Consider the following 24,914-nt stretch of genomic DNA (forward strand, 5'->3'; position numbering starts at 1 on the left):
AATCAGCATAACAGTAACAAAGCCACACAAGCGACACAACGAATTATAATAACGTTTGATGTTTAATTTGACAGTGAAATGTGATAAGTACACAAAGTGAAGTAAAAGACGTGGCTTTATAAAAGCACATGATGATGCACTGTGATGGACGTCCACACTGCAGGTAGTGTGTGTAGTTACGATAATTAAATTAGCACTGACATATTTTTTATGACTGCAAATCTCCATTGAGGAGTTCAATTTAAAGTGTTACAGATTTAATTTGCATAATGTTAATTTAAGAAGATTAAAACTTTAAAAGCAGCTTAAGGTGCAACAGAGATGAAATGTAAAAATCAAGTTTCCACAGATTTCAAATCTGTTAAATATGAGGTCATGTATGAAATTATCTGGACCGATAAATGTCAGGTGTGGCCAGTTTCACCGAGGGTCGGGAGTCCGTGTTTCTGTTCCAGGGTCAGAGTCCAACACACACCACGGTTTGCGTTTGTCAGCCTCTGCGCAGGAACCGCTGCAGGAAACACAAGACACCAAACATAAAGAGAGACACCACACAGATAACAGACACTTTAACTGTTCACTGAGCACAACATGTGTGCATGTCAGCACACAAAAAGTGGGGGTGACCCGAACAAAAGAGGCCATTTAACCTATGACAGTGAAGCATGCTGGGTAATTAAAGAGAGGGTAGATGAGGGGGCAGTGGGTGTTTGATTTCCTGGACAACACCATGCATTGTCTGCTGCAGACAAAGCCATTGTTGTGTGAGGGTACAGGACTGTGGGCCTGGGGTATGTGAGGCAGAGTACTCATATCTGGATGTCTTGGGAAAATCTGTTTGTCATTATTGAAATCATTTAAAAGCCTGTAAACAGTCACAGGACAAAAGGGCCACTGTTGGATTACATTCTCCTCTTCATGACACATGACTTGTTATTTGAAACATTAATCTTCCCTGCTACTGAGGCTGCACAATAACTTCATAATACGTAATAATTAGCTAATTAATTTTCCTATATCAATTTAACAAAGGCTCAATGTGCAAACACACTTTGAGACAACACATGATGCTATTAGTGATTGGTGAAATGCTTCTCTGTTTAACAAGTGTTTATTATTATTTTACTGGTTTCTTCAACTTACACTCCGACAATGTGACTTTTTAATCCATGATTATCAACATTGACTATTTCATTTTTAATTTCTTTTAATGTGATGACATATTTGGCCATACTGTCCTGTCTGGCTGACCGTGGTCCCATCAGTGTTTTATCTTGTCTGCACTGAATATCAGTGAATAAACACCTGGGTTCAGGGCTTGGGTCAGACAGTGGAAAACTGAGGAGAATTAATCATTAATAAAGAAACAGCACTTACAAAATGTTGTCCTTTAGTGACACCTAAAGGTTGTCAGGCAATTTGCTTCTCATGTGTCTATAAGGTCAAAGGCAGAACTGTGTTGTCGTGTGACTACATATGTACATGATGTCCCTGTCACAAAAGGTATAGGGATGTACATATGAGAAATGTATGTCTGCTTATGAAAACATGTCAGTGGGCAGCTGCTTTGCCTTAAGAATCAAGTAAAACATAGTTTCCTAACTTCACAATAGTAGCTCTCTCATTGTTTTAGTTCATGGACATGTTTACTTGTATGAATCTGTTTCTAACTCAATCATTTCATTGCTGAAGCATATTTAAAATACAGTGATGTTAAACCAGCAATGACTGGGGAAGGATTGCTTTATTGTTTGATGCGTCTATTTTTTAATTGCTTTGAATTTGTACTATTATTTAATATTTTAATACATTTACTTAATACTCGTTTGTTACTTTATTTTATCTTGTGTTCATTGATGTACCCTTCTGTCTGCCCTGCATTGTTGATATATCTTATAAAATATTATAAATCAAAATACAGTAACCAGACATCCTGGTTTGTCTGGGACTGTCCCCGTTTCAAGATGAGTGTCCAGAGTCCCAACAAATAACTGTAATACACTAAAATGTCCTAGTTCAGGTCAAATGTCACTAAACTATTGTGATTACCAAAAAGCTGTCAGATGTCCACTCATGTCTTTGTAGGTTATTGTGTTCTGCATACACAATAATAATAACATTGTGATAATGCTGAATTCAATCTATGGCCTCATTAAAGCTGTAGTAGGCAGGAAAAATGTTGATTAGTGTGAGTCTCATCTCCAACTCTCCATCTGTGCTCCACACATAATGAAGCACATTTTATTGGGTTTTTTGTCCAACTCTCTTTCAGATGCATTTTCCTTTTATTAGGTTTCTTTTCAGCATGTGAAGTTATGACACACTCCTGACACATTATATTTCTGCAAAGCTGTAAACAGAGTGTAGAGAAGGAGCAAAAATCTTGTTCTGTCAGATTACTAGTTTTACATTGTGCTGAAAATGCTGGACAAGGTTGCTAAGTTTATGTTGCTTTACCTGCACCGCAATTGCTGCTATGGCAGTGAATAGGGTGAGCAGTGCCATGCGGCGCAGTCTGCACATGTTGACCTGCTTGACAAGGAAGAAACGAGCCCAGCCCATTTTCCTGGCAGTGTGTGGAGGATACCGCATGTTGTTCACCACCTCCATCTTCAGCTTCTTGATGAGACAGCTGCGCAGGTGGCTCAGTTGATCGAAGCTGTGCCGGCCACGGTAGCAGCCCATACCGCTGTTCCCTGAGGAGGCAGTAAGAAGAGCGTCTCAGCTTTGTTCCTGCACTTAAAATGTGTATATATATATATGTGTACATACAGTTTTTTTACAGTCACACACACTCACCAACTCCTCCGAAGGGCAGAGTATTGACAGTGAAGTGGACCAGACAATCGTTAGCTAGCAGAGCACCACTAGATGTCTCAGCAATCATCCTTTTGATCAGCTGTTTGTCAGAAGAGGGGGGTCAGGATGAGTCAGACAGACAGAAAAAGTCACACACCAAAACCAGGGACACAAAGGCCCTGTTCAGAGCCTTGTATCGTCACCTGGCATTAAAATGGGTCCTGGATGTGTGACCACATGAGATCAGAGTCTGATGTGGTCACAGCACAACAAACGTACTGTCTGATGATCAGAAAAAAAACCTGACTGTGAAGATGCGTCTACTGTGTGTGTGTGTCTGCACGAGTGACAGAGAGACAGAGGAGAAAAGAGATAAGAGGAAGGTGATCAGTGCTAAAATTGTGGCAGAGGATGCAAATAAATTAAGATATGGACACACTTCTTTTTGCAACAAAATACTGTGAAACTATTGCTGATCAGACGTCAGGTGAGGAGGAGGTCTCTCCTGAAGACAGACTGCAGGCAACCTGCCGAATCCAAGGAGACATGCAGAGGAGAAAATCTGTGTATTGGCCGTGTAGGTCTGACTCCGCCTCCGCTGTATCTCTCTATAAACTACTGCGTATTGAATCAGTTTCTTCTTTTATGTCAGAGAAAAACAAACAGCGAACGTGCTAGATGGATGGTGAGATGGATCATGCTGCGGTTCTGTATGTTCTGTACCTGCTGTACATGTTAATTGTGACACACATTAGACCGAGCATGGCTCTTGTGGTTGCTGTGTTGTCTGAAGAAAGACACCACCGCCATATGATATCTGGCAACAGTACCACAGCTTATACCCTTCTACCTCCGAGTCAAGGACAAAGCCAAGTCTGACTCCAGTCTGACTCCGCATATACATGCAGGAGAAATCGGACTATGAATCTCAATTACCAGGTATGTTAGTGTGATTAAGACTAGCTTGACGAAAGTGTTCATATGACATTAAGAAAACCAAATTATTGCCTTAGTCCGACCAAAATTGGACTTTGAAGGGACACAACTAGTGATGGTGATTTTACCTTGTTGTCATTGGTGAAGACATAGACCACCAGTGGCTTCTCTCTCTCGTTAATGAAACAAATGGCCTCGTCTACACTGTTCACTGTGATGATGGGCAGGAGTGGACCAAAGATCTCCTCCCTCATCACTTTAGATGTCCCTGTAACGCCTGTGAGCACAGTTGGGGCTGAATGGAGGACAAAAAGAAACAAAGAGTCAGTTGAAAAACTTGGTAACTAACAGTCTTTCTCTGAAAGTAACACCCTGACGTTGTTGTTTGCTGAGCAACAGCGCCCTCTGCATGTGAGAGTGGTACTTTTCAATCCATGAACATGACAGTGAAAGCTACCTGAAGCTGAAAAATAACACAATAGATCCAGTTTCTTCCAATTTAAAGCTTGCCAGCACTGCAGCACAATAAACAGTATCAAGGCTTTTCACCTACCTATGTAGCACTGAGATTCATCACTATCTCCACCAACAGCAACTGTGCTGCCCTCCATCAATGCCATGATCCTCTTTAAGTGCCTCTGGTTGATAATGCGTCCATAGTCCTCAAAGGTCTTTGGATCATCCGTGTAAAACTCCTGAAATATGTCACATTCAACATATATTTAAGTTTCAACTAATACAAATCATACTTCTTCCATAAAACATGGATTTATAAGAGAAAGAAGCGGCAAAGGGAAAGTCTTCAGTCCTGATGTCCAGGAAAATGAAAATATCTTCCTTAGATCTTTTTAATGTCAGATAAAAAAATATTTAAAATATAATTTTTTCCATACCAACCTTAATATTCTTCTTAATCTCTTCTACTACTCTGCTCTGGATGGAGGGTTCACACAGGATGTAGTCTGGAGCAATGCATGTCTGACCACAGTTGACAAATTTTCCCCATGTGATGCGACTGTATTGGGAGACAACAAACAGAAATGGTGTCACGTCTGAGAGGTACATCTTTTATATGAGCTGCTGATTAGCAAAAAAAAAAAAAACAGCTGATATTCGCTGTGTATGAGACCATGTGGACCTCGTGGACCCCCACAATGAGACTGACAAATTAAAAAAGCTGTATAACAAGGAGATGTTGTGAAAGGCTAAACAAAAATTCTTCTGTGTGAGTGACAGGCTGGTAAGATCCAATCAACATCATCTTGATTCCAGCAGTACCAGGAGCAGTCGTTAACTCCAACAGATAATAACACAAACCCTCATCATAAAGAGATGGATAGAGATGTCATTGTATTTAAAGTTACTGTCAATGAAATACTGTGATTTAAATCTCTGTTATGTGTCGGCTCTATATTCTGGCAGCCATCACTGATCTAGAGTCTTCGACCACTGACATGGGTCCCTCAGTCTCAGGTTCTGACACACACTGACAGCCACTGGGAGCTAAAAAAGTCTTTCAGTTATCATCAGTTAAATCAGTTAAAAACGACACTGACCGACATGCGACAGTGATGTCACAGTTCTTGTCGATGTAACAGGGACTCTTCCCTCCCAGCTCCAGAGTGACTGGCGTGAGGTGGCGAGCTGCAGCCTCCATTACCAGTTTACCAACTGTGCTGCTTCCTGTGTAGAAAATGTGGTCAAATCTCTGCTTCAGCAGCTCCTGGGTCTCAGTCACTCCACCTGTCACCACTGGGTACAGCTCCTGGAGAAGGTATATGCAGCCATTAAAACTCCATATGCAATCACAGTAAATGTAGATGACAGTAAAAGGAACACAGTGGGAGACTCACTTTGTCTAGATACTGAGGGAGGAGGTCCTCCATGAGCTTGGCAGAGTGTGAGCTGACCTCTGATGGCTTTATTATGGCTGCATTACCTGAGAGGAGGGAAAACTCATAGATCAGACAACTGGGTGCTATAAGAGTGTGCTTTGCATGTTCATAATTACATCATAGTAATGAGAATCTTTAATTCATTACACTCAAGTACAAAAATGCTGTGTTTGTGTTGAGTGAGGGGGAAGACGGAGCAGGAGGTAGATGGACTGGTGCTGTGTAAAGCAGAGGTTGAACCAGTCTGGTCCACTATGGTGAGGAGAGGGCTGAACCACAAGGCACAGCTTTCAACAATTCGACAATTACCTATGGTCAAGAGCTTTGGGTAATGAACAAAAGAGTGAGCTCTTAGATTCAAACAGCTGAAATTACTTTCCCATTTCTTTGCTGGGACTCAGCGTCCTATATAAGGTGAGGATTTCAGACATTGGGCGGGAGCTTGGAGTAGCTGCTCATTCAAGTTTCCAACATCTGATTAAGATGCCTCTTGGGTGCCTCCTGCTGGTGGTTTTCTGAGCACCAATTATGTAAAGTTATGAGTTAAATATACAGTCACTTCCTGTTTTTGTGGCAAAATATGGATATTTATCTCCTTCTTATGGCTACTCAATATACCTATAATATAATAAACAAACCTAACAAACCTTTGGCAAAACTTTACATAATAACAAAGTATACTTACTTTTGTAATTTGGAGGTAATATCATCCAATTTCCACATGAGTAAAAGCAATGGTAACAGTGCAATAATATTGCATTTGCAATAATACATTTAAATAAAATAATTTTGATAATGAGAATTACTATAAGCTAAACCAGTCTCATAACTTCACATGAAACTGTATGTGAATGTAAATAAATAATTATCATATCATAAAGTTAAAATACATCCTCTCTTGTGTCCTACTGATAACAATAAAAACAAGATGAGATTACCACAATATCACTTCCCTATTAAATAATGATTACCATACTATAAATGTATTACGACTGTTATCCAAAGTTTGATTAACACGCCATTAAGGTCTTTTAAATAATCTGCATTTGACCAGTCTGAGTTGAATCAGATTAAGCTGATATAGTTTTCAGTGAGTGTACATGGAGGTGTAAGTGGGTGTATTTTCTTACCTGCAGCAATAGCTCCAACCAGCGGCTGGAGTGTGACAGCCCATGGGTAGTTCCAGGCTCCAATAATAAGTACCACTCCCAGAGGCTCTGGCTTAATGTAAACCTCATCTAATAAAGTGATGGGGGTCTTTTCAACGGGCCGAGGAGCTGCCCACTCTGCCAGTTTCCCTATGGCCAGGCGGATCTCCCCCTCCAGTCCCATAGTCTCAAACAGCTCTGTCCCATGTTCACTCTGAAAGCAGAAGACAGAACCCAAAGCCTTGATCAATCCGTCAATCATTACATCAGGTTCATTCATACAGTATATGGAGATCTAATCACTCCCCTCTCCCCACGCTGTTCAGCTCTGTTTCTCTATTCAGCTTAAAGACTTAAAATCTAATCTTGCGAATAAGTGATGTTAAAACAAAGTTGGAATATTAATTCTGCTGTACATTCTGCTGACAGAATGTACAGTTTTCTGACCCTCACAAAGTTGTTCAACGGTCCTGGAGTTACAGACCATTGAACTCCTGTAAAGTTTTGGCTGACTTACCTTGCCAAGGTCTCTTTTAACAGCATCTGCGATGTCCTTGCGTCTTTCTGAGATGAAGCGGAGCAGACTCTTCAACTGCTGGATTCTGTACTCCAGAGGTTTGGTGTTTCCTGTCCGGAAAGCCTTCCTGGCTCGTTCAACAACAAGCTGTTCTCGGGACATCTTGAAAAGAAATTAGGACCCTCTGTTAGCCAATAATCAGTTTGACATTATATGGAAAATCAAGGATAATTAAATCATTAAAAAATATCAGGTCAGTGAGAGCTAAGCTTCCATTAACTGGATTGTCTTCACTGAACCCAACATTGGCTGCTCAAGATGACCTAAACCACAAATCTGGTTATCACCTGGCTCAGTTAACCCTTATCCACGTTTATGTGTGGGTGAGATAAAACCTTGATTAAGTTATACTGTATATGGCAGGAAAATGCAGCTTCAGCTGTTTAATCTTAGGTGTAATTAAGCATATTTCTTTCTAAAAAAGTAATGTTTTTCAGCAGTGTCTTGAAATGCATGACAATGACACTCTCTTAAAGGTGAATACTTTATGGTTTGTTTGCTACACATAACAAACAATAAAACATCATCATTTTGCAGTCTGAGAAACAACAGTAAAGGTTAGGCTGTAACTGCATAGTTTTGTCTTTTTATAGAGAATTTTGAGCTATAATTTGAAATAGCTTCTCATATAATAAGCTACTTATGCCAGTTTTGTATAAAAAGTAGCTTGCCCATCGCTGCCTAGTTGTAACCATAGGTTAGGGGGGGTTGCTGCAGGGAAACTGCTCACCCCACCTTCACCCCAGGGCATCAGGGAACTACAGTCACCCTTACATACCAGAGGGTTTTTCTTTCATCTCTGTATGTATAGCTATATATGAGCTCCCACTTCAAAAAATTAAATGCATGCTCTGACTTGTTTGTCTGCTTGGAAACATGGTAGTGCAAGTTGGCAGCCTCTGTAAAGCAAGGTCCTTACCTTAATTCTAAGGGTATAAAGCAAAACCAATGTTGTTAGTTGGTGATTATACCCTACAAACACACTTGTAATCTCAATTCTAAACCCTCCTAAATGTAACACAATTAAACTTTGAACAGAGCACAACATAACACCACTGTAGTGCCATAATAAGCACCCTGTCATGACGTAACCCTGGACATTCAGTTGTTTGTTTGCACAGATTTGCATAAATGAAATATAGACATCTGTCCCTACTTTTAGCATAGCAACTTCAATTAACAGTTACAATTATGTTTCATGGACGCGACAACATTCTGTGGTGCGAAGGTGTTGTTTTTCACAAGGTGAGGCAACACATGGCACAACAGCTGATTCTTTAGTCCTACTACTCCAAGACGCACGCACACACACACACACACACACAGCTGTTCTTGTTGGGACGCTGCATTGACTTCCATTCATTTTGAGAGCCTAAACAAAGCATTAACCTAACCTTTCCTAAACTTAACCGTAGCCCTAAACCTCCTCAAAAATGAGGTTCTGCCTTATTAGAACAGGGTTTTTGGTCTCCATAAGGACTACTGGTCCTGACGGTGTCAGTTTTTATGAGTTAACAAATACGCACACATACAACATACGACGAGCCTTGTCAGAACCCCTAATCCCATTTAGCTTGGTTGCTAACTGCTAAGTAAAAGACATGTTCAAGTGTTGCCAGTGACGTGGCGTTAATAAAATTATAGACAGAAAACATGCTGTAACAGAAGAGTTTTACCTTTTAGCCTAACTCCGGTCGACAGGTATTTACAACTACGTACACAGATATAACGTTCTGTTGTAACAACAGTTATATCCGAACAGAGGAGTCACCCACTGGTCAAGAGTTACGTCACTCAAGAATGCACCAATCAACATAAGGCACAGCCAGCGGAGCTCCTCCCACCTACCGACGCCAATAATAATACTCACTATAGCCTGAGGGCTGCAGGGGCGTATTCCATCACCAAACAGGCTAAGGCAAAATACAGCTTAAATAGCCAGAGTCAGCTATATATGGAGTGAGTTCGGTTCCATCAAGGCTGAATTCAACTCAGTAACCCATGGAAACTACAGGCTCTGGCTGGCTTCCAACCTGCCGGCTGAAAGCCATAGCGAAACAGGGTTTTCCCATTCCATCCTGGGCCTCCAACTTCCCCTGTTCCACCAGGTGTGGCCCAGTCTTTGAATGCCAGCCAAGTAGCAAATGAGCAACTTGTATATGCTGCTAACCCAAGCCGGTCTGTAGCAGGCTAAAAGTGAAGCTTAGCACCATCTATGATCAAAGAATGTCCAATAGACAGAAACAGAGACACACACAACTGTCATGGAATGATAACATAATATGTAAAACATAAACTATATAATAAAATGTATTCAAGAAATTATTTATACTAATAATTATATATCATATAATATTAAGTACATTAAAGAGCATTATCACCAAAATAAAATATAATAAAAAACAAGACACAAATAAATACAAAATTAAACTAATTAGCAAAAAAAATATAATAAAAGGAAATTTAAAGAGATCATCATTCTTTTGATGTAACAAGGGTTAGGGCCTCTGATTGATAGGAGATACATGATTGATTTGCTGTCACCTGCATTCACTTACTGTAATAGGGGTCCTTGTCTCCATTTAATTGCTTGATTTGCTAAAATGATTCTAGATAAATAATAACTTTTTTACAATCAATAGATCTGTCATATGATTATTTCCTATAGAATGATAACCAACATTGTATTTCTTCATGTAATAATCCACCATCAATTGTATGATAAATGTGATGAGTCGTGTAAAATACTTTGATTAAATGTAGCCTATTATTATCAAAAATGTAGGCAAGGCAACTTTATATAGTACATTTTAGCACAAGGTGATTCAAAGTGCTTTACATAAAATAAGATGAAAATACAACAATTCAACATATAGCATCTGGGACTAAATACATCATGTAAAAATTATAGGCTTAAATGAAAATGATATCAATTCTATACAATTGGCCATGCAGGAAATAAATGAAAGCCATCCCATCGATTTGCATAACATTCAGTTGATAAATGTGATGAATATTACTTTCTAACATAACTACTAGGGCTGCCAAACGATAAAATATGGAGAATTTCACATAAATTGCAGTGAAACAATAATGCTAATTTAATTATGTTCATATGAATGTTACTTCTTAGGGTTGTCTTTTCCTTTTAATTTTAGGGATTTGGTTGCATTAATAGATCCACATAATTGATTAGTTTAAAACAAAAACCATCAAGAAATCAATTGGTAGATTATTGTCTACATATATTTTGTCCCTTTGATGGAGGATTTATATAACATGATGATGCTGAAATAATTCATTTTCTTTGTCAATTACCCATTCAACCTGTCGGCAATAATCTGCCACGCCACATACCTCGCTTTATTGATTGCCGCGGTATTGCCCTTCTTTCGGATTATGTGGCTGTAATCCTCATTTACCTCCATGAGGAGGGTTTGCTTTTCCCTGTGGGCGTGCACAAATTGAGGCTTGACTAAGCGTCAGGTGGAGCCAGCTGATTTCACTTGATGGAACGGCTTGGAGCTAGATTGGGAGGTGGAGTTTAGTCAAGCTTCAAGTTTACACCTAAGTCTGGCAATTCTTAGCTACGTTGATGGAATACCCCCCAGGTTGGAATTAGTCGAACAACAGTTCAACAACAGCAGCTTAAGACTTTTCACAGCTGGAAATCCTGCCAGTGTGTTTCTGTTGTTATCATACTTGAGCCACATAAAGGCAGTGCTGTAACACAACTATAATGATGTACATCAGGCACAGTTTACATACTATTGTAGTATTTCTCAATCACTTTGATGCAGGACTCATCTCACAACATGCAGTTTAATGCATCTCCTCAGTCCGAACTGGACTGGACCATTTCATACACTGCTCCTGGAACTGAAGCTGTACCGCTTCATTCATTTCAATTTTATTCAAAGCTGACGGGGCTCATTAAGAGCAGCACGATGCATCGAGTTTGCAAATAAAAAAAAAATAATATTTATTTACTATATTTACTTATCTTCAGGATGACTCATATGTCATATGCCACCTGTATTGGTGCACAATATCTTCACATTATCAGAACACACATTAAACCTACATGCATGGATGTTAGCTGGACATGAAACTTTGCATCATTTTCTGTACTCATCATGGTGATTTCATCCGTGATAACAAACATCAAGATCATTTCAACACTCATTGTGTTCGGTGTCAATGTCAGCCCCTTAAACACAACTCACCAGTGCCATCTGCTGGAGCAAATTGGTTAAACAACAACAAGGTTGTCTGCAAACATAGGAAGGTTCACTCATTTGTTACCCATCGTACATCCAGTGTCACAGGCATGCAACTGTTATATGACAAGTCATATACAAGTGATATAATTAATGATATGTAACATGGAGAGAATGCCTGTACTGTAGAATGTTAATATATACCAGTAAAGTATCTATTTATATACCTATACATTTATATATATATATATATATATATATGTCTATGCATTCATTTGTCAATCTAATCTATGTAATTCTACATAAACTTTGCACTTATCTTATGACTGTGACTGCCTATGTAGTGAATGACCTGACTGTATACTGGCCCTACTGGTCAGCTCCCAATTACATTAATTTTATAAATAAAGGTGGACAAATTTAAACATTTTTGGTGGAAAGCTTTTCAACAAAACTTAAACTGTACACAGAACTAAGACGGAACAAAAACAAAACCCAAGACATGTTCATTCTTTTCCTTCTTTTAATAACAAAGAGTGTATTTGAGTTCCATAAAGAACAAAGAGAGACACCCATCAGTGAGAGACACAAGTATAACATGAACATTTCTCTTTGAAAAATCAAAGCTCGGAAAGTTGCATCTTCAGGGTCGCAACTGACAGCGGGGTTCTTCGAAAAACGCATTCGGGTCAAACTGGGGAGGCGCAAGACAACGGGGCACATACATTCAAGACTGTTAAGGTTCTATACAGGGCAACATACGGACTGGGTACCCATGCTTTATCTAAAACTTACAGTCCATTGACAAAATGGTACAGAGCAAAGATGGATTTATATCAGCTTTATTCATCCCCCCCTCACTCAATGAACAACTGTGTGTGGAAAGGGAAGAAGGAAGGAAGGAAGGGAGGGAGGGAGGAAAGAAAAACCCCTTATAGTTGAAGAAAAGAAGAACAGTACATCAGATTAACAGAACCAGAGTCCACTGGCCTGTGAATGGGTTTATACACATTTATACACAGAAAAACTATGTATTGTATTCACACCTGTACAGGAGTAAGCGTGTCTCCTTTCAAAAGAAGAAGGCGGCATCTCCTTTTCCATCACTTACTCTTCACTACCAGTCTTAATGTTCACCTGGCAAGTATGTGTGTGTACATATATATATATATATATGTATATATAGTCATACATACAGTACATACACTGTTGTGAGGACAGCAGACTTGAGGGGAGGCAGAGGGACTAAATAGATACTAGGCAGTGAAGGTGGTGACAAATCATGTCTCTTAAATTTTTTAGGAAACAAGCACAAAATCTGAAGACCTCGCACTTATTTCAGAAAATTTCAAGAGATCCACTGAACAAAATGTGTGTGTTGAACTTGACAGTGAACAGTCCTGGTAGAAAGAGTTCTCTGGAAAGTTTCAGAGCTGCCACAAGTTTTTGTTGTATTGGTTGGCACACCCCTGTTGTGCCATAGTAGGTTTCATTATCAAACCCTTGGCAGGCAGACATGAATAAAACGTATCAAATTCATTTATATACATATAAAGATTTGTGCTCATTGACTTACAGGCAGGGTGTCTGATGGCATCATCAACAAGCCCAAAACTCACACTCACTCATTCTCCTCTCCAAAAAAAGGAATCATTGCATGAACCACATATAAATATATACAAGATTGCAAACATCAAGTTTTGTTAAAAGTAGCTACAGATATTGAGAAAACGTAAAAAGCTCTAGTATATTATAGTAGAGTAAGCTCGTTTTTTCCAGGTAACTTGTCAAGTAATGACCATTCCGTTTTACAATGCACTCCATCGCTGTGGCACAGCCTGCTGCCATGGCAACAGTCCTTAATGTCCTTGTCTGACGTCTGAACATGTGACGAGGTGAGCAAAGTGAGCCAATCAGTACGTTCCCATGACATGATTTTGGGTAATTTCAAATTTCCCAAAGTCAGACTAACATGACAAGATAAAACAAATAGGAGTCAAGCAACTACTGAATTTATACCTTCAGTCAGACCAGAGTCAGAGTCAATAAATAACTTGGAAATTCAGAGCAGTACATTTTTTTTGACATTATATGTATGCCGATAGCTTTAAGAATTAGATACTTTGAAGTTAATCAATGGTAGTTAGACAGTCTGAAAGTAGAGGTGGATTCACCCCCCACTAGTGCTTGTACACTGGGACGAGGACAGTTGAACAGCATGACTGTACTTGGAAATGTAGTAACTGTTACACCAAACTCACATCAACACCTCCTCATCATCATCATGAGCAACTCCATCATGTCACAGTGAAATAGAGGAACAAACGCCTGTAATGTTATTTATATTCTCTTGTGTTAGGGTCAGCACTGCATTCAAAGTGCAAAATGAAAACCGAGCTGATAAAAGCCAATCAAAGTGTTCCAGCCGTGCGTTCTTATTTATCAAACTTTGTATTTCTCTCAAAATCAATTTCCTTTTTTTCTTTTTAGAGCAATCTCAGTTAAGTGGTAGAGACACAATTTAATGGGTACATTCAACTTGTAGCCCAGGTTTCATGCCAGAAAATGCTAATAGATGTGACATTAAAGGGGTATCCCACCAATATACTGTTACAAACTCCAGAAACACTCCCAAGATCCTACATTTCTCACACAACACATGGATGCCTAGTAAAATCCCTCATCTGTCTTATTGACAAACCTGATAACATCGTCATTGAGATAATGACACTAATAAGCAACACATAGGAAAGTACAACTGTTTCCACAGATCGCGCAACGCTCTATGTGATGAACTAACTCATCCTAATGTGTCAAAATATATGTGATATGCCCCTTTAATTACATGTATTTACAGTCCAGATGAATGGAAGTTCAGACGCTATCTATTTTTACTCTCTGACAGCTGTAGCCAAAAGTCTGAGAGCAAAGAGTGAAAGCAGGAGTGATTAGAGTGATTAAAGACATTTTCCTTTACATTTCTACTTGTACACATTTACAGACACCTCTTCTCCTCTCAGTCCACTATAAAGTGCTTGACCTAACAAAACGAGAAAAATAAAAAAAACAAAGCAATCCCAAATCCACTGCTTCATTTGCTCTCATGGCGGTCTAGTTTCTGTAACAGGAACATGTGTTTTCTGTAAATGTTCATGTCGTTTCTGAGTTGGATCCGTTACAGTGTGCATCCATTAGTCTTTTGTTGATTTCTTCCGTTTCCTTCCACTCCAATACTTCGGGTTTTCAAGACAGACAGGAGACTCAAACACCCATGTTTCTCCTCAACCAATAAATAAGAACAATGACAATAAAACAGTTCATAATCACTGACTTGAAGATTTTAAAAGACGATGCCTCGTGTGGAGCTTGAGTTTGTTCAAGTTCGCAGCATAGTCTCATGGTTCTGTCCATTCTTGTTTTCTTCGAGTAAAAAAAAAAAAACGTATTAAAAAAGACATGCACTTCAAAGTGCATGAACTATGTCCACATCAGGTTTCAGCCGTTAGATTCTGGATGTGTGGTCATCTTTGGTTGTAAAGTTGTGCATCAGTCACGTGTTACAGTTCAGTCTGTGATGCAGCCAATAAAAAGAAAAAAAAAGATCAATTCAGATGAAACCTATCAAATGAAAAAGTGCTTGAACTGCTACATGAGGAAAAAGCGGCTCTGTGAAGAAGGTAGTCTATAGTCCGAGGACGTGGTCCCTCTGTGTGTGTGTGTGTGTGTGTAAGTTCTCTGCTATTCATAGAGCGTGACAGTGCAGTAGCAAAGGGTGGAGATCCTGCGGTCCACACTCGCCTTGTCTGCAAGGAAGAGACACACAAAAAAAGGATATCATTATTTGAAATTAGAATTCATGCATTACTTGAAGTTAGAACTCTATATCAGGCCTCTAGTGGCTGTAGTTAAACACTATGCGTCTCACGCAAGAACATTTCTGCATAAAAATGAGGTTGGATCACTCTAATTAATAACATTCCAAAACTGTATTTGCAGAATTGTAATTCGGACTCACATTTGACCACATTCTCAATGTCACTGGGGTCCTGCAGGATCTTAGAGAGGCCATCGAGCAGCATGGAAGCCTTGCTGTAGCGGTAGGCGATATCCTCCGTCTGCTTGAACATTTCGTCTAGAGCTGCAGACTGAACCTGAAGCACACACACACACACATCGACAAATGCACGTTGGCCTGACGTCTACAAACGATAAGTCTGTTCACACTCGAGACAGTTTTCATGCGTCTGACTCTCACCATCTCCACAGCCTGATTGTAGATGAGCTTTTCTGCAGTGACACTGTTGATCTCGTCCACAAATCGCTGCTTATCAGAGAAGAAGTTGTTGAGTTTGTCTGTCAGTTGCCGGCAGAGGGAGATGCAGGTTTTGTAACGCTCATTCAGATTCTTCACCACTGAGAGGAGGAGGGGAGAGAGTTCAGTATTTTTCACATAACCTTCACAAACTTGCCTCTGAAGGTTGCATACTGCCAATCAAAAGGTACAGACAAAGAGTTTGAGAGTGTCTTTCTCTTCAGGGATGAGATTGAGTCTGAAATTTCCTTACCCTGTTTGACAGCAGTGGAAGGATTGAGCTTGGCTGATTTAATCTGAGCCTTGGCCAGATGGAGGGAGGAAGCAAGAAGCTGCGCTGCCTTCATGTAGAGAACCAGCTGCTCTACCTGCCTGTAGAGGGCAGCACAACCACAGTGTATTAGAAGCACTGCAGCAACAACACTGGACAAAAGGCTCACTGAGGATACATGATGTTATTAATTGCACTACTACATGAAGTCAGAAGACACTCTGGTCATTCCTTACCCCCACTCTTTGCTGAGCTGGCTAATCTGGTCCACAACCACACTGTCTTGAGGAGGGTAAAGGGAGGCCGCTGACATGCCAATCTCTGTCCCTCCGGCTCGAACAGCCGCCATCTCCAGGACGCAGTCGGTGAAGGAAAGCATCATACGCAGGTGCATCAGAGTGTCGGTATGCTCACGCTGCACCAGAGCATTTAAAAAAACAGATTTACAATGCTGTTAGTCTAATCAACTTCCCTGTGAAGTGAATAGACTGCATGTAAAATTGATATAGCCTTCCAGTTGGAAAAGTGAAGCCAAGGAATTAGGATGGAAGTAGCAGTCGGCCACCAGGGGCGACTCCACTGGCTACAAATAGAAGTCAGTTTGAATGAAGGAAAATTAGCCAATTCTCACTTCTGGTATTATCACTTCTGTAAACATTTTCCCGAGGAGATAATGATCTCAATTGCTAGTTTAAGTCCTCTTCAGTAGAGCATAATGTCAATTTTGTAGAGCTGCAACTAACGATTATTTTCATAATCGATTCATCTGTCGATTATTTTCTCAATGAATCGTTTGATGTTCAGAATATCAGAAAATCTTGTTTTGTCCACAAACCAAAATGATTGACTTTTAATGATTTCTGTGTTATCCAGAGCAAAGAAATTAAGAAAATATTCATATTTAAGAAGCTTAAACAATCGGAAATCTGGTTTTAATCATGAAAAAGTTTTGTGCCTATTTAGAGCACAGTACATATAAGTGGACACCAGTGTGATTGACAGCTAGTATCATCCAACAGGTGCCTGGTTTTGCAAGTGGAAGACAATGTCCATTTTTACACACAGTCTGCAGTTAAGTAATGGGTGAAACAATGACTTAATTATTAAGTAAGTGTTGCAGACGTCTCTCTCACCTCCATAAGAGTCTCCTCAGGCAGCTCAGGTGCTTCAAAGGTGATGAATCCTTCCAAACTTGGAGGGGAGGTCCCATACGGTACATAACGCAAACTGCTTGGTCCCGCCTCTGCCCCGTGAACAACATGCCCACCTCCAAAACCTCCTGGAGGAGAGGAGCCAATGGTCATGCCTGGAGGGGATCCAACATGGATCCGACCACTGGTGGAGCATAGTGAGCCAGCCGAACTGTTGGAGCCCACTGAGGAAATGGTAAAGGAGAGAACAGATAGATATATTAACTAACTAATGCAGAAACACAGAACGGATGCTTCTGGCTGTTAATACATTTGCTAATTTGCTTGCACACTAGCTGCTCTCAGGTGAATGGTCCTCACCAGAGGTGGTGCGTGGTCGTGTGCACAGGTGGCTGCAGGTAGGGGGAGTGCTGCTTTTAGGCGGTGAACCTACAGTGAAAACAACTGCACGGGGACTTGGTGACCCACCATGAGCAAGCCCGACTGGACCTGCAGGGGCTGCGGGGATAAGAAATATTTTCTTGTTAGCAATAAAGTCACTGTGGTACTGAACACAGTTCAGAGTTTGTTAATTCATTGTAATTTTTTATATGGAACACAAAAGGACTGAACTATGGTAAAGTGATACCTGTGTCCATGGGTCGCTCTGTGTTTAAGCTCTCGGTGCTGCCCTGATATGCTTGTCCGCCCAGAGTGATTCTGACTGGATGCTCAGACAGACGACCTGTGCTGACCGACCTGCAGGGAAACCCAAAGCAACATTAGCACAACGTCAACGGCCGTCATAGGTTGAGAGAACCACAGAGGAGAGTCACCGTAAAAACACACATCCCAACATTTCACTTATTCAATAATGACATTCTTACAAGGTTACAAAGTCTCCCATTATAAGTGACAGATTGTCTTCCAAGCTGGTGCTGTAAAAACTCTGTCGTCCATTGCATGTGACGGGCTCAAAATTAGGAAAGAGCATTCCCTAACCCTAACCCCAAACGTACTGTACATTTTCTGCCAAAATTAAGCCACCGTGAACCCAGCATAATAAATAAAGAGGCAAGTAGAAAAGAACTCAATTCAAAAAGGTTCAAAGTTTCAGTTTTGTTGTACACAAAACATGTAAACAACTGACTGGTTCTAACTGGACCAGAATTTATGGCTATTAGTTTGCAAATCTTTAGTTCAGGTAGAGAAAGACACTAGTGTTAACGAAATAAAGTGGTCTCATCAGTGAATCCTACCTGCCAAACGTCCGACTGGCCTCAGGGGCAGCTGGTCGTCCAGTGAGATAAGGGCTGCTGTAGTGGGCACACATATCCCGGACATCTGCTAATGTCCTGGTGGGCGTCGGGCTGTCTGCCAGGGCCATCAAGTTACAGGACGCTTGTGTTTTAGGAATTTTGAATGGCGCAGAAATTATCTGGAGAAAAAAATTATGACACAGATCTCAACTTAAGTAACACACATACTAGTGGTATGGATATGGGACATCTGCAAACTTGCCAATAACTGCACTCACCTTGGTGGGAGAGCCAATAATGGTGGGCAGCGGAGACTTCTGCAGCCAGTCAGACATACGGGGGGAGGAGCCCAACAGCTTGGTTGGGGAGGAGCCAAGGTTGGCTGGTCGGCCAAACTGAGGGGAGTGACTGCATGAGGAGGAGGAGGAAGGATGAACGGGGTCTGACAGCTGCTTGTGGAGCTTCTGTCTGGTCTGGTAGAACTCAGTCAATGTGGGGGCACTCTGGAGTCGAGCCCCAAGGAGCTGAGAGGATGGAACGGGAGAACCTGGAGAGGGTAGAGAGAGGAACTTAAATTTACGTAAACAAACTCTCAACCAAAAACTGATCATACAGTTTGTAAACTGCACATCAAGTGGAACTCAACACTATCTCAAGTATTAGTGGAGACATTTACATGAGCTTTTTATCACAAGGCCTGGTATTAAGATGTGTGCTTACAGACCTAATGCTTGAACTTATACTTGGACATATTACATGTGTTCAGCCCTGAACTCCGAGCTGAACACTTGTGATCACATCAGAACAGATGTTAATACCAGAGTCTGAACAGGGTCAAAGTCTGGTTGTTTGGGTGACTGTCCAAACAAATGGACAAAGTACTGTCTGGCTGAGCAGTCATTTAGGTACACTGTGGCTCCCCCTCTTTCCAAAATGGTCACTATGAAAGCCAACCTCCTGACACAAACATTGTAGGAGGTGTAAAACATCTGAAGTGTGACTGTAACCACAGCGTCAGAGACACGGACCTTGGCTCATGGTGACTCATATACTTTGAGAACATTGTGACGCAGACAATAGGCTGAAAACAACTCTTTACTGCATACGGTGCTAATGCTGCTCCAGTCAGCAACTGAACCTTTGTACATGAACTTACCTCCTGAGGAGCTGCGACTGCGAGGCTCGTGGTTCTGCAGGTGACAGCAGCATTGACCCAGCTGCTCAGGGATGGTGCCCACTGCAAACAGATTTGAAAATGTGACTGTTAAGATAAGTCCAATTCCTGTCTGGAAGTTTTTACTGAAAGACCAATGTTTTGGAGGGATGATCTTACCAAGAGGTGAGGGTGAGTATGGCCGGGAACTGCCGATGGAGAGGCGTCGTCCCACTGTTTGAGGAACATCTCCTGAGCTGGGGGACCCTGAGGTCATTTTGGGGAACCCCATTGGACTAGTGTTGGAGCGCCTCACTGTGCCAGGCCTATCAAAACCACAAACACACACCACAAAAAACCCAATTTTTTAAATGTATTTATCACATTAAAAACTCAATAAAGTGGTTAAATAAATAATTCATTATCTCAAATTAGATCTTTGAGCCCTTTAGTTTATTCTTTAAGATGAACATCAAATGCATCATCTCATTTTTGAAAGAGGATTTATAAAGTTTTAAAAGAAAAAGCAATCTCTCCACAGCATTTGTCATATTATGTGAACATCACACCCCAGTAAATGTCCAAACCCCCTCTTCAACATGACCATTTTCATGTTGGAAAATTACTAAAGAATGGGAGATCAGGTGAAAATAAGTTAGCAATGGGCTGCATGGGAACTTCAAGGACTCACTAACCAAAGTGACCAAAGTGATCAACGAGAAGTACACCACTCTCTTAGCCTGGTTTTCAGACTTAAGTGAGGATCTGGTTATATATGCGTTACTTGTACAGCATTATTAACATTTCTGCAGTAACAGTGTATGAAAATCTTTAACCCTTTAATGTTTAAAAAACACTGTAGCACATCAAGAAGGGTCTCTCCTGGGTCAAACTCTTCTTTTTCTGAGAAGATTAACGTTCAGAAACACAACAAAAGCAGAGCAACGGGTGTGGGATGAGACTGTGGGTAGTCATTAACTCCCATTGCTGCACAAAGACTTAACCTGAACTCTGCACTTTTAACATTAACACCAACATTAAATTGATCCTTATCTTGAGAGCTAAAACCTCGACACATGGATTAAAATGAAAAAACAAAACAACCACAGGCCCCACAATAAAACATCAGAATAATAAACACATTAGCAATACAATACAGATGATTAAAGTCCACATTACCTCTTCTTTCTCCTTTCAGACAATAGAGTGTAAGTAGAAACAAGAGAAGTAATCTGCCTGTGAAAGCATCTCTCTTCTGCCCAACTAGCTGCTTTGTCTTCAAGATATTTATAAAAAAATAAATTTAAAAAAATCACACCTAACAACCGACTGAGAGGCCACAAACTCAGGCTGATGTAATTACAGACCAACTTTAGTGGCTGATGAAACAACCGCCTGGGGTTTCATTACAAATGTCACTCCTACTAATTCATTCCAAATTGATTTATACATGAGTCACAAGGTGATGGTTCAGTCGGGACTTGTATCACGGGAAGGTCTTACCTGGGGGAGCCGTAGAGTGTGGTAGTCGGGCTGCTAGAAAGGTTCTGCTTGATGCGCTGGTAGTTGCGGACCTGGGTGGGAACAGGGATGGGGGTGGTCTCCGTTCGTGGGGACACCATGGGGGTCTGTCCTGGAGTGGGCTGTGGTTGCCTGGAAGGAATGAAGGAGGAGATGAGTTCAGTCAGACAGTCCACTCAAGGCTGCCGATGGTCCCATATCTGGATGACATACATTTAAATCTAAAAAAAAAAAAAAATCTCTATGTGAATAGGTCTTTGTTTACTTCAGGCTGGAGACAGACTAAGGAACTAAGCTTAGCCTGAATCATGAGGGCAGTCAGTGGGTGAAAAAAGGGGGCAGGACTTCCATGTAAACACAAAGATAGGACCAATCACCCTCAAGCTGAACAGGCTGGGGGCTGGACAAGAGGCGGGGAAAGCCAACAGCACATGTTCTCTGTATACTGTAGACACAGGAGGGGAAGTGAAAAGAGGCCCAGCTTCATTTGCATTCCTTTGTTATTCCAGAGGAGACAAAATGTTCTTAAACACAGTCATCACCGTGTCACCACAGAGGACCTCTGCTTACATACAGGAACAAAGAAAAAAAGAGGAGGAGAGAGGGAAATGGCCGTTACAGTGCAGATCCAGTTGGAAACCAGTGTTATGTAATGATATGGAACCTGGGAGGGACTACTGGGGAAAGACGACAAGGGCACGTGAGCCAAAGACAAGTCCAGACAAAGAACCGAGAAGCAGTTGGTTTGTGTAGCTCTGAGATGAACTGTAAACTAGACCATGTGCTGTTCTTCTCCACTCACTCAACACTAAAAGACATTTGATACTGTAACTTCATAATGGCGGCTATTTCTCTCTAGGTCGTGAACAGATTTATTGATTTCAGCAGAGGCTTATCATGGAGTTGAACGTTGTTCTCTCTCGTTAAGAGACTGAGAATTTGTAGGTCAGTGCACTGCCGTTTAAAAAGAAAGACGCAGATGGAAAGTGGAGAGAGAATAGATCTGAGTGAAATCAGCCGTCTCTATACTGACCTGGTTATTACCAAGCAGCCCTGGAGAGGGGGATGGTATAAAACCATTTCATAGTAAAGCTTCTGCTTATCCTTCTCCCTAAATTGCTTGTCTTGCCTGTCTTGTATTTTCTTTACAATGACTGAATCTGCTTAAGCATTTTCTGTTCATCTTCCTCCCTCCAATTCTTCTTCCTTGACACTAATCAATATAAGACACACAGGTCACAGTGGATGAACAGGGTTGTGAATTAAGAGCTGTTGATTTGCATGCAGCTCTAAATTGCATGGGGCAAATCCTGTAATTAGAAAAGAACAGGTTGTTTGTGTGTCAGTGGTTAACCAATTTATGAAAGCAGCAGTGAGTTATTGTAATGGAAAAAGCCGTGAGGAAGGTAGAACAGGGCGGGAGGAAAACCGTCAAGCATTAACAGTTCAAGCAGGGTGAGACAGACAGGACTTGTTTGGCTTGAGGCTATTTACACCTGCAGAAAGGACAGAGTAAGATAGAGGTTTCACACAACCTGTGTCAGTTCTGGAACTATACAACACCAGAAACAGCAGGGGAAAAAACACTGGACACCAGAATGTGTACTATACTGTATATGATATGTGGTGTGTGTCATACACATTTAAAGGGAGTTCAAAACATTTTTAAAAACCTTGGCTTTAATCTTTTGAGACCTGTTGGCAATGTAGAAGAAAACTGTTGAATAATGCCAGCTTTGTAGTTCCAGTGTGCTGTTGTGACTGGGATGTTTTTAAGTCTTGGTTATATCAGTTCCACACTGATCTTTTATCTGACAAATAAATCATGACGTTAAAAAACATAATTACTTTTTAAGGCCCTGCAAAAACCCTCGAAGCCCTAGAGTCAGAGATATCAAGTGATATATGCATTTACCTGTCACTTAAATTTGACCTAAAGCTGAATGTATAGCCAAAAAAACACACAATAAAGTACATGACAGTGATGCAGCGTATTATAATTGAGAAACTATAAGTTGGCAGGACATGTAGCAGCAGCATCAACATAACAATGAACTCTGAAAATGAACTGTGGAGTCAGTATAATGAGTACTGAGGCTAAAGTCTACTCACTGTGGTTTACACAGGTCTTGTGAGTTGACCGACACGACACAGCCCAGGCATCATAACAACAGTTAGACTTTTCAGATAGCGTGTGAGGCTATTGTTATCCCGCAGCCCTTGGTGGGTCAGGTGCTGTTTTTATCACAGCACCATCGTGTTGTTTGTCTCAGGTATGATGCAGATTTGAGGGTGTGCTAATGGAGTGTGAGTGTGCGAGTGTGAGCAGAGATAAGGCAAAGCCTCTGGTGGTCAGAGAGTCAGAAATAGCAACGTGAAGAAACAAAGACGGTAACATAAACACACAGACACACTCGGTATTCTGTCCCACTTCCATTGCATACTCAGTCTATTTTTTCCACAATGACTTTTGTCAACACTGGCGAGCTGTCCAGGGTGTACCCCGCCTATTGCCCTATGTCAGCAGAGATTGACACAACTCCCCCTGCGATCCTCATGTGGAGGATAAAGCGGTAGAAGATGGATGGATGGATGGATGGACTCTTGTCAACATCTATGGATTTTTATGACTACACTGTCACAAGTTAGCTCTATTTCATACAGTCTGCTTTCTAATGGACTATGGATGGTTAATCCCTCAGAGCAGGGGTTCCCGAAATTACATCCCCCAAACCCCAAAATAACAGTACTGGTGACTTGCAACTTTCATGATCCCAGTAGGTGGCTGAAGGACACAAAGGACATTGATTTGAGTTAGCTGGATAAAAAAATACCCATGTATGTTTACTATTGTGATCTGAACAGACCCGCTGCAATTAACACTGTAGCTTATCTGTCACAACAACGTCAGGGGTTAAAGGGTTGATTACATTACACACTGTATCATACTCACCCTCCACACATAAGGAACTCGCTGGAAGGCCTACGTCCAGCTCCTACTGGTTGGTCATCTGAGGGAGAAAAGGAGAGAAGGGATGATGAAAGAGTCACAGGCGTGTAAATCATCCGTAAAAGCTGATTGAAACACCACTTAAAATGTCACCGACACAGCCAAAGCTTTTCACTTTGTCTATTGTCAGTGTGGAGGACCAGCAGGTGTGTTCGTGTTGCAGCAGGTGCAGAGCACAAGGATTCATTTTACCAGTGACGAGGGTGAATATGTGCGTGCCTCCTCTTTGTGGGCTGCAGTCTTCAATTACAACATGAAATGCTTAGCAGCTGTCTAATTTACAAGATGTGGATTTAGTGACATGTGCTAAGTGAGTGTGTGTGTGTGTGTGAGCATGTGTGCTGCTGGGAGTGAGTGAATGCAACTTCTCTATGTCTGCGTTGCACAAGTCTATGTCGTATAAAACAGATGTCGGAGCATATTCATCTGTTGGACGTGCTGCAAGTGTTTAGTGAGGTTCATAGGCTATTGACTTTTAAAAAGCCATCACATCATGTTCACACCTATTCCCAGTATGTAAAAGCTCAGCTCAGTTGCTGATTTTAAATGACAGTCTCATGCTACATCCACGCTACTGGGTTTTCATTTTGAAACTATATCTCAACATAACTTAAGTTTGACCAGCTGTCTACACTGCCCCCCCAGAGTTTTGAAGCCTCTAATACAGACACTTTTGGAAATGC

The 24,914-nt window shown here is 41.0% G+C and overlaps 2 protein-coding genes across 2 annotated transcripts in view; both read right to left on the minus strand.

The window, feature by feature from the left end:
* Nucleotides 1-43: 43 nt before the first annotated feature.
* Nucleotides 44-9,132, minus strand: LOC122773689 (aldehyde dehydrogenase family 3 member A2-like). Its single transcript, XM_044032535.1, has 11 exons — nt 9,032-9,132; nt 7,296-7,457; nt 6,761-6,992; nt 5,589-5,674; nt 5,292-5,500; nt 4,633-4,750; nt 4,289-4,430; nt 3,864-4,030; nt 2,800-2,899; nt 2,458-2,696; nt 44-511 (listed from the first exon to the last, which is right to left on the minus strand). Exons 2-11 carry the CDS (start codon nt 7,455-7,457, stop codon nt 491-493), a joined length of 1,476 nt encoding a protein of 491 aa, XP_043888470.1. The 5' UTR covers nt 9,032-9,132; the 3' UTR covers nt 44-490.
* A 2,948-nt stretch (nt 9,133-12,080) lies between these two features.
* The window catches only part of ulk2 (unc-51 like autophagy activating kinase 2), a 35,911-nt gene continuing 23,077 nt past the window's right edge, over nt 12,081-24,914 (minus strand). Inside the window, exons 14-27 of the mRNA XM_044031905.1 lie at nt 24,175-24,232; nt 21,204-21,353; nt 19,881-20,026; nt 19,704-19,784; nt 18,826-19,094; nt 18,548-18,726; nt 17,938-18,047; nt 17,670-17,807; nt 17,292-17,533; nt 16,395-16,573; nt 16,141-16,259; nt 15,831-15,988; nt 15,591-15,726; nt 12,081-15,378 (exon numbers count right to left, since the gene is read on the minus strand). Coding sequence (XP_043887840.1) covers nt 15,314-15,378; nt 15,591-15,726; nt 15,831-15,988; nt 16,141-16,259; nt 16,395-16,573; nt 17,292-17,533; nt 17,670-17,807; nt 17,938-18,047; nt 18,548-18,726; nt 18,826-19,094; nt 19,704-19,784; nt 19,881-20,026; nt 21,204-21,353; nt 24,175-24,232 — 2,030 coding nt within the window. The 3' untranslated portion in view covers nt 12,081-15,313. The remainder of the gene's footprint in view (nt 15,379-15,590; nt 15,727-15,830; nt 15,989-16,140; nt 16,260-16,394; nt 16,574-17,291; nt 17,534-17,669; nt 17,808-17,937; nt 18,048-18,547; nt 18,727-18,825; nt 19,095-19,703; nt 19,785-19,880; nt 20,027-21,203; nt 21,354-24,174; nt 24,233-24,914) is intronic.

This window comes from Solea senegalensis, linkage group LG8 (assembly GCF_019176455.1).
Source record: "Solea senegalensis isolate Sse05_10M linkage group LG8, IFAPA_SoseM_1, whole genome shotgun sequence".
NCBI lineage: Eukaryota > Metazoa > Chordata > Actinopteri > Pleuronectiformes > Soleidae > Solea > Solea senegalensis.

Excerpts from the sequence above, each read along its gene's own strand:
- LOC122773689 (XM_044032535.1), bottom strand. The coding sequence starts at position 7,457 with ATGTCCCGAGAACAGCTTGTTGTTGAACGAGCCAGGAAGGCTTTCCGG. Across the intron at positions 4,031-4,288 it reads TGAATCTCAGTGCTACATAG|CCCCAACTGTGCTCACAGGC; the intron begins GTAGGTGAAAAG and ends TCCTCCATTCAG. Across the intron at positions 512-2,457 it reads TAGCAGCAATTGCGGTGCAG|CGGTTCCTGCGCAGAGGCTG; the intron begins GTAAAGCAACAT and ends TGTTTCCTGCAG.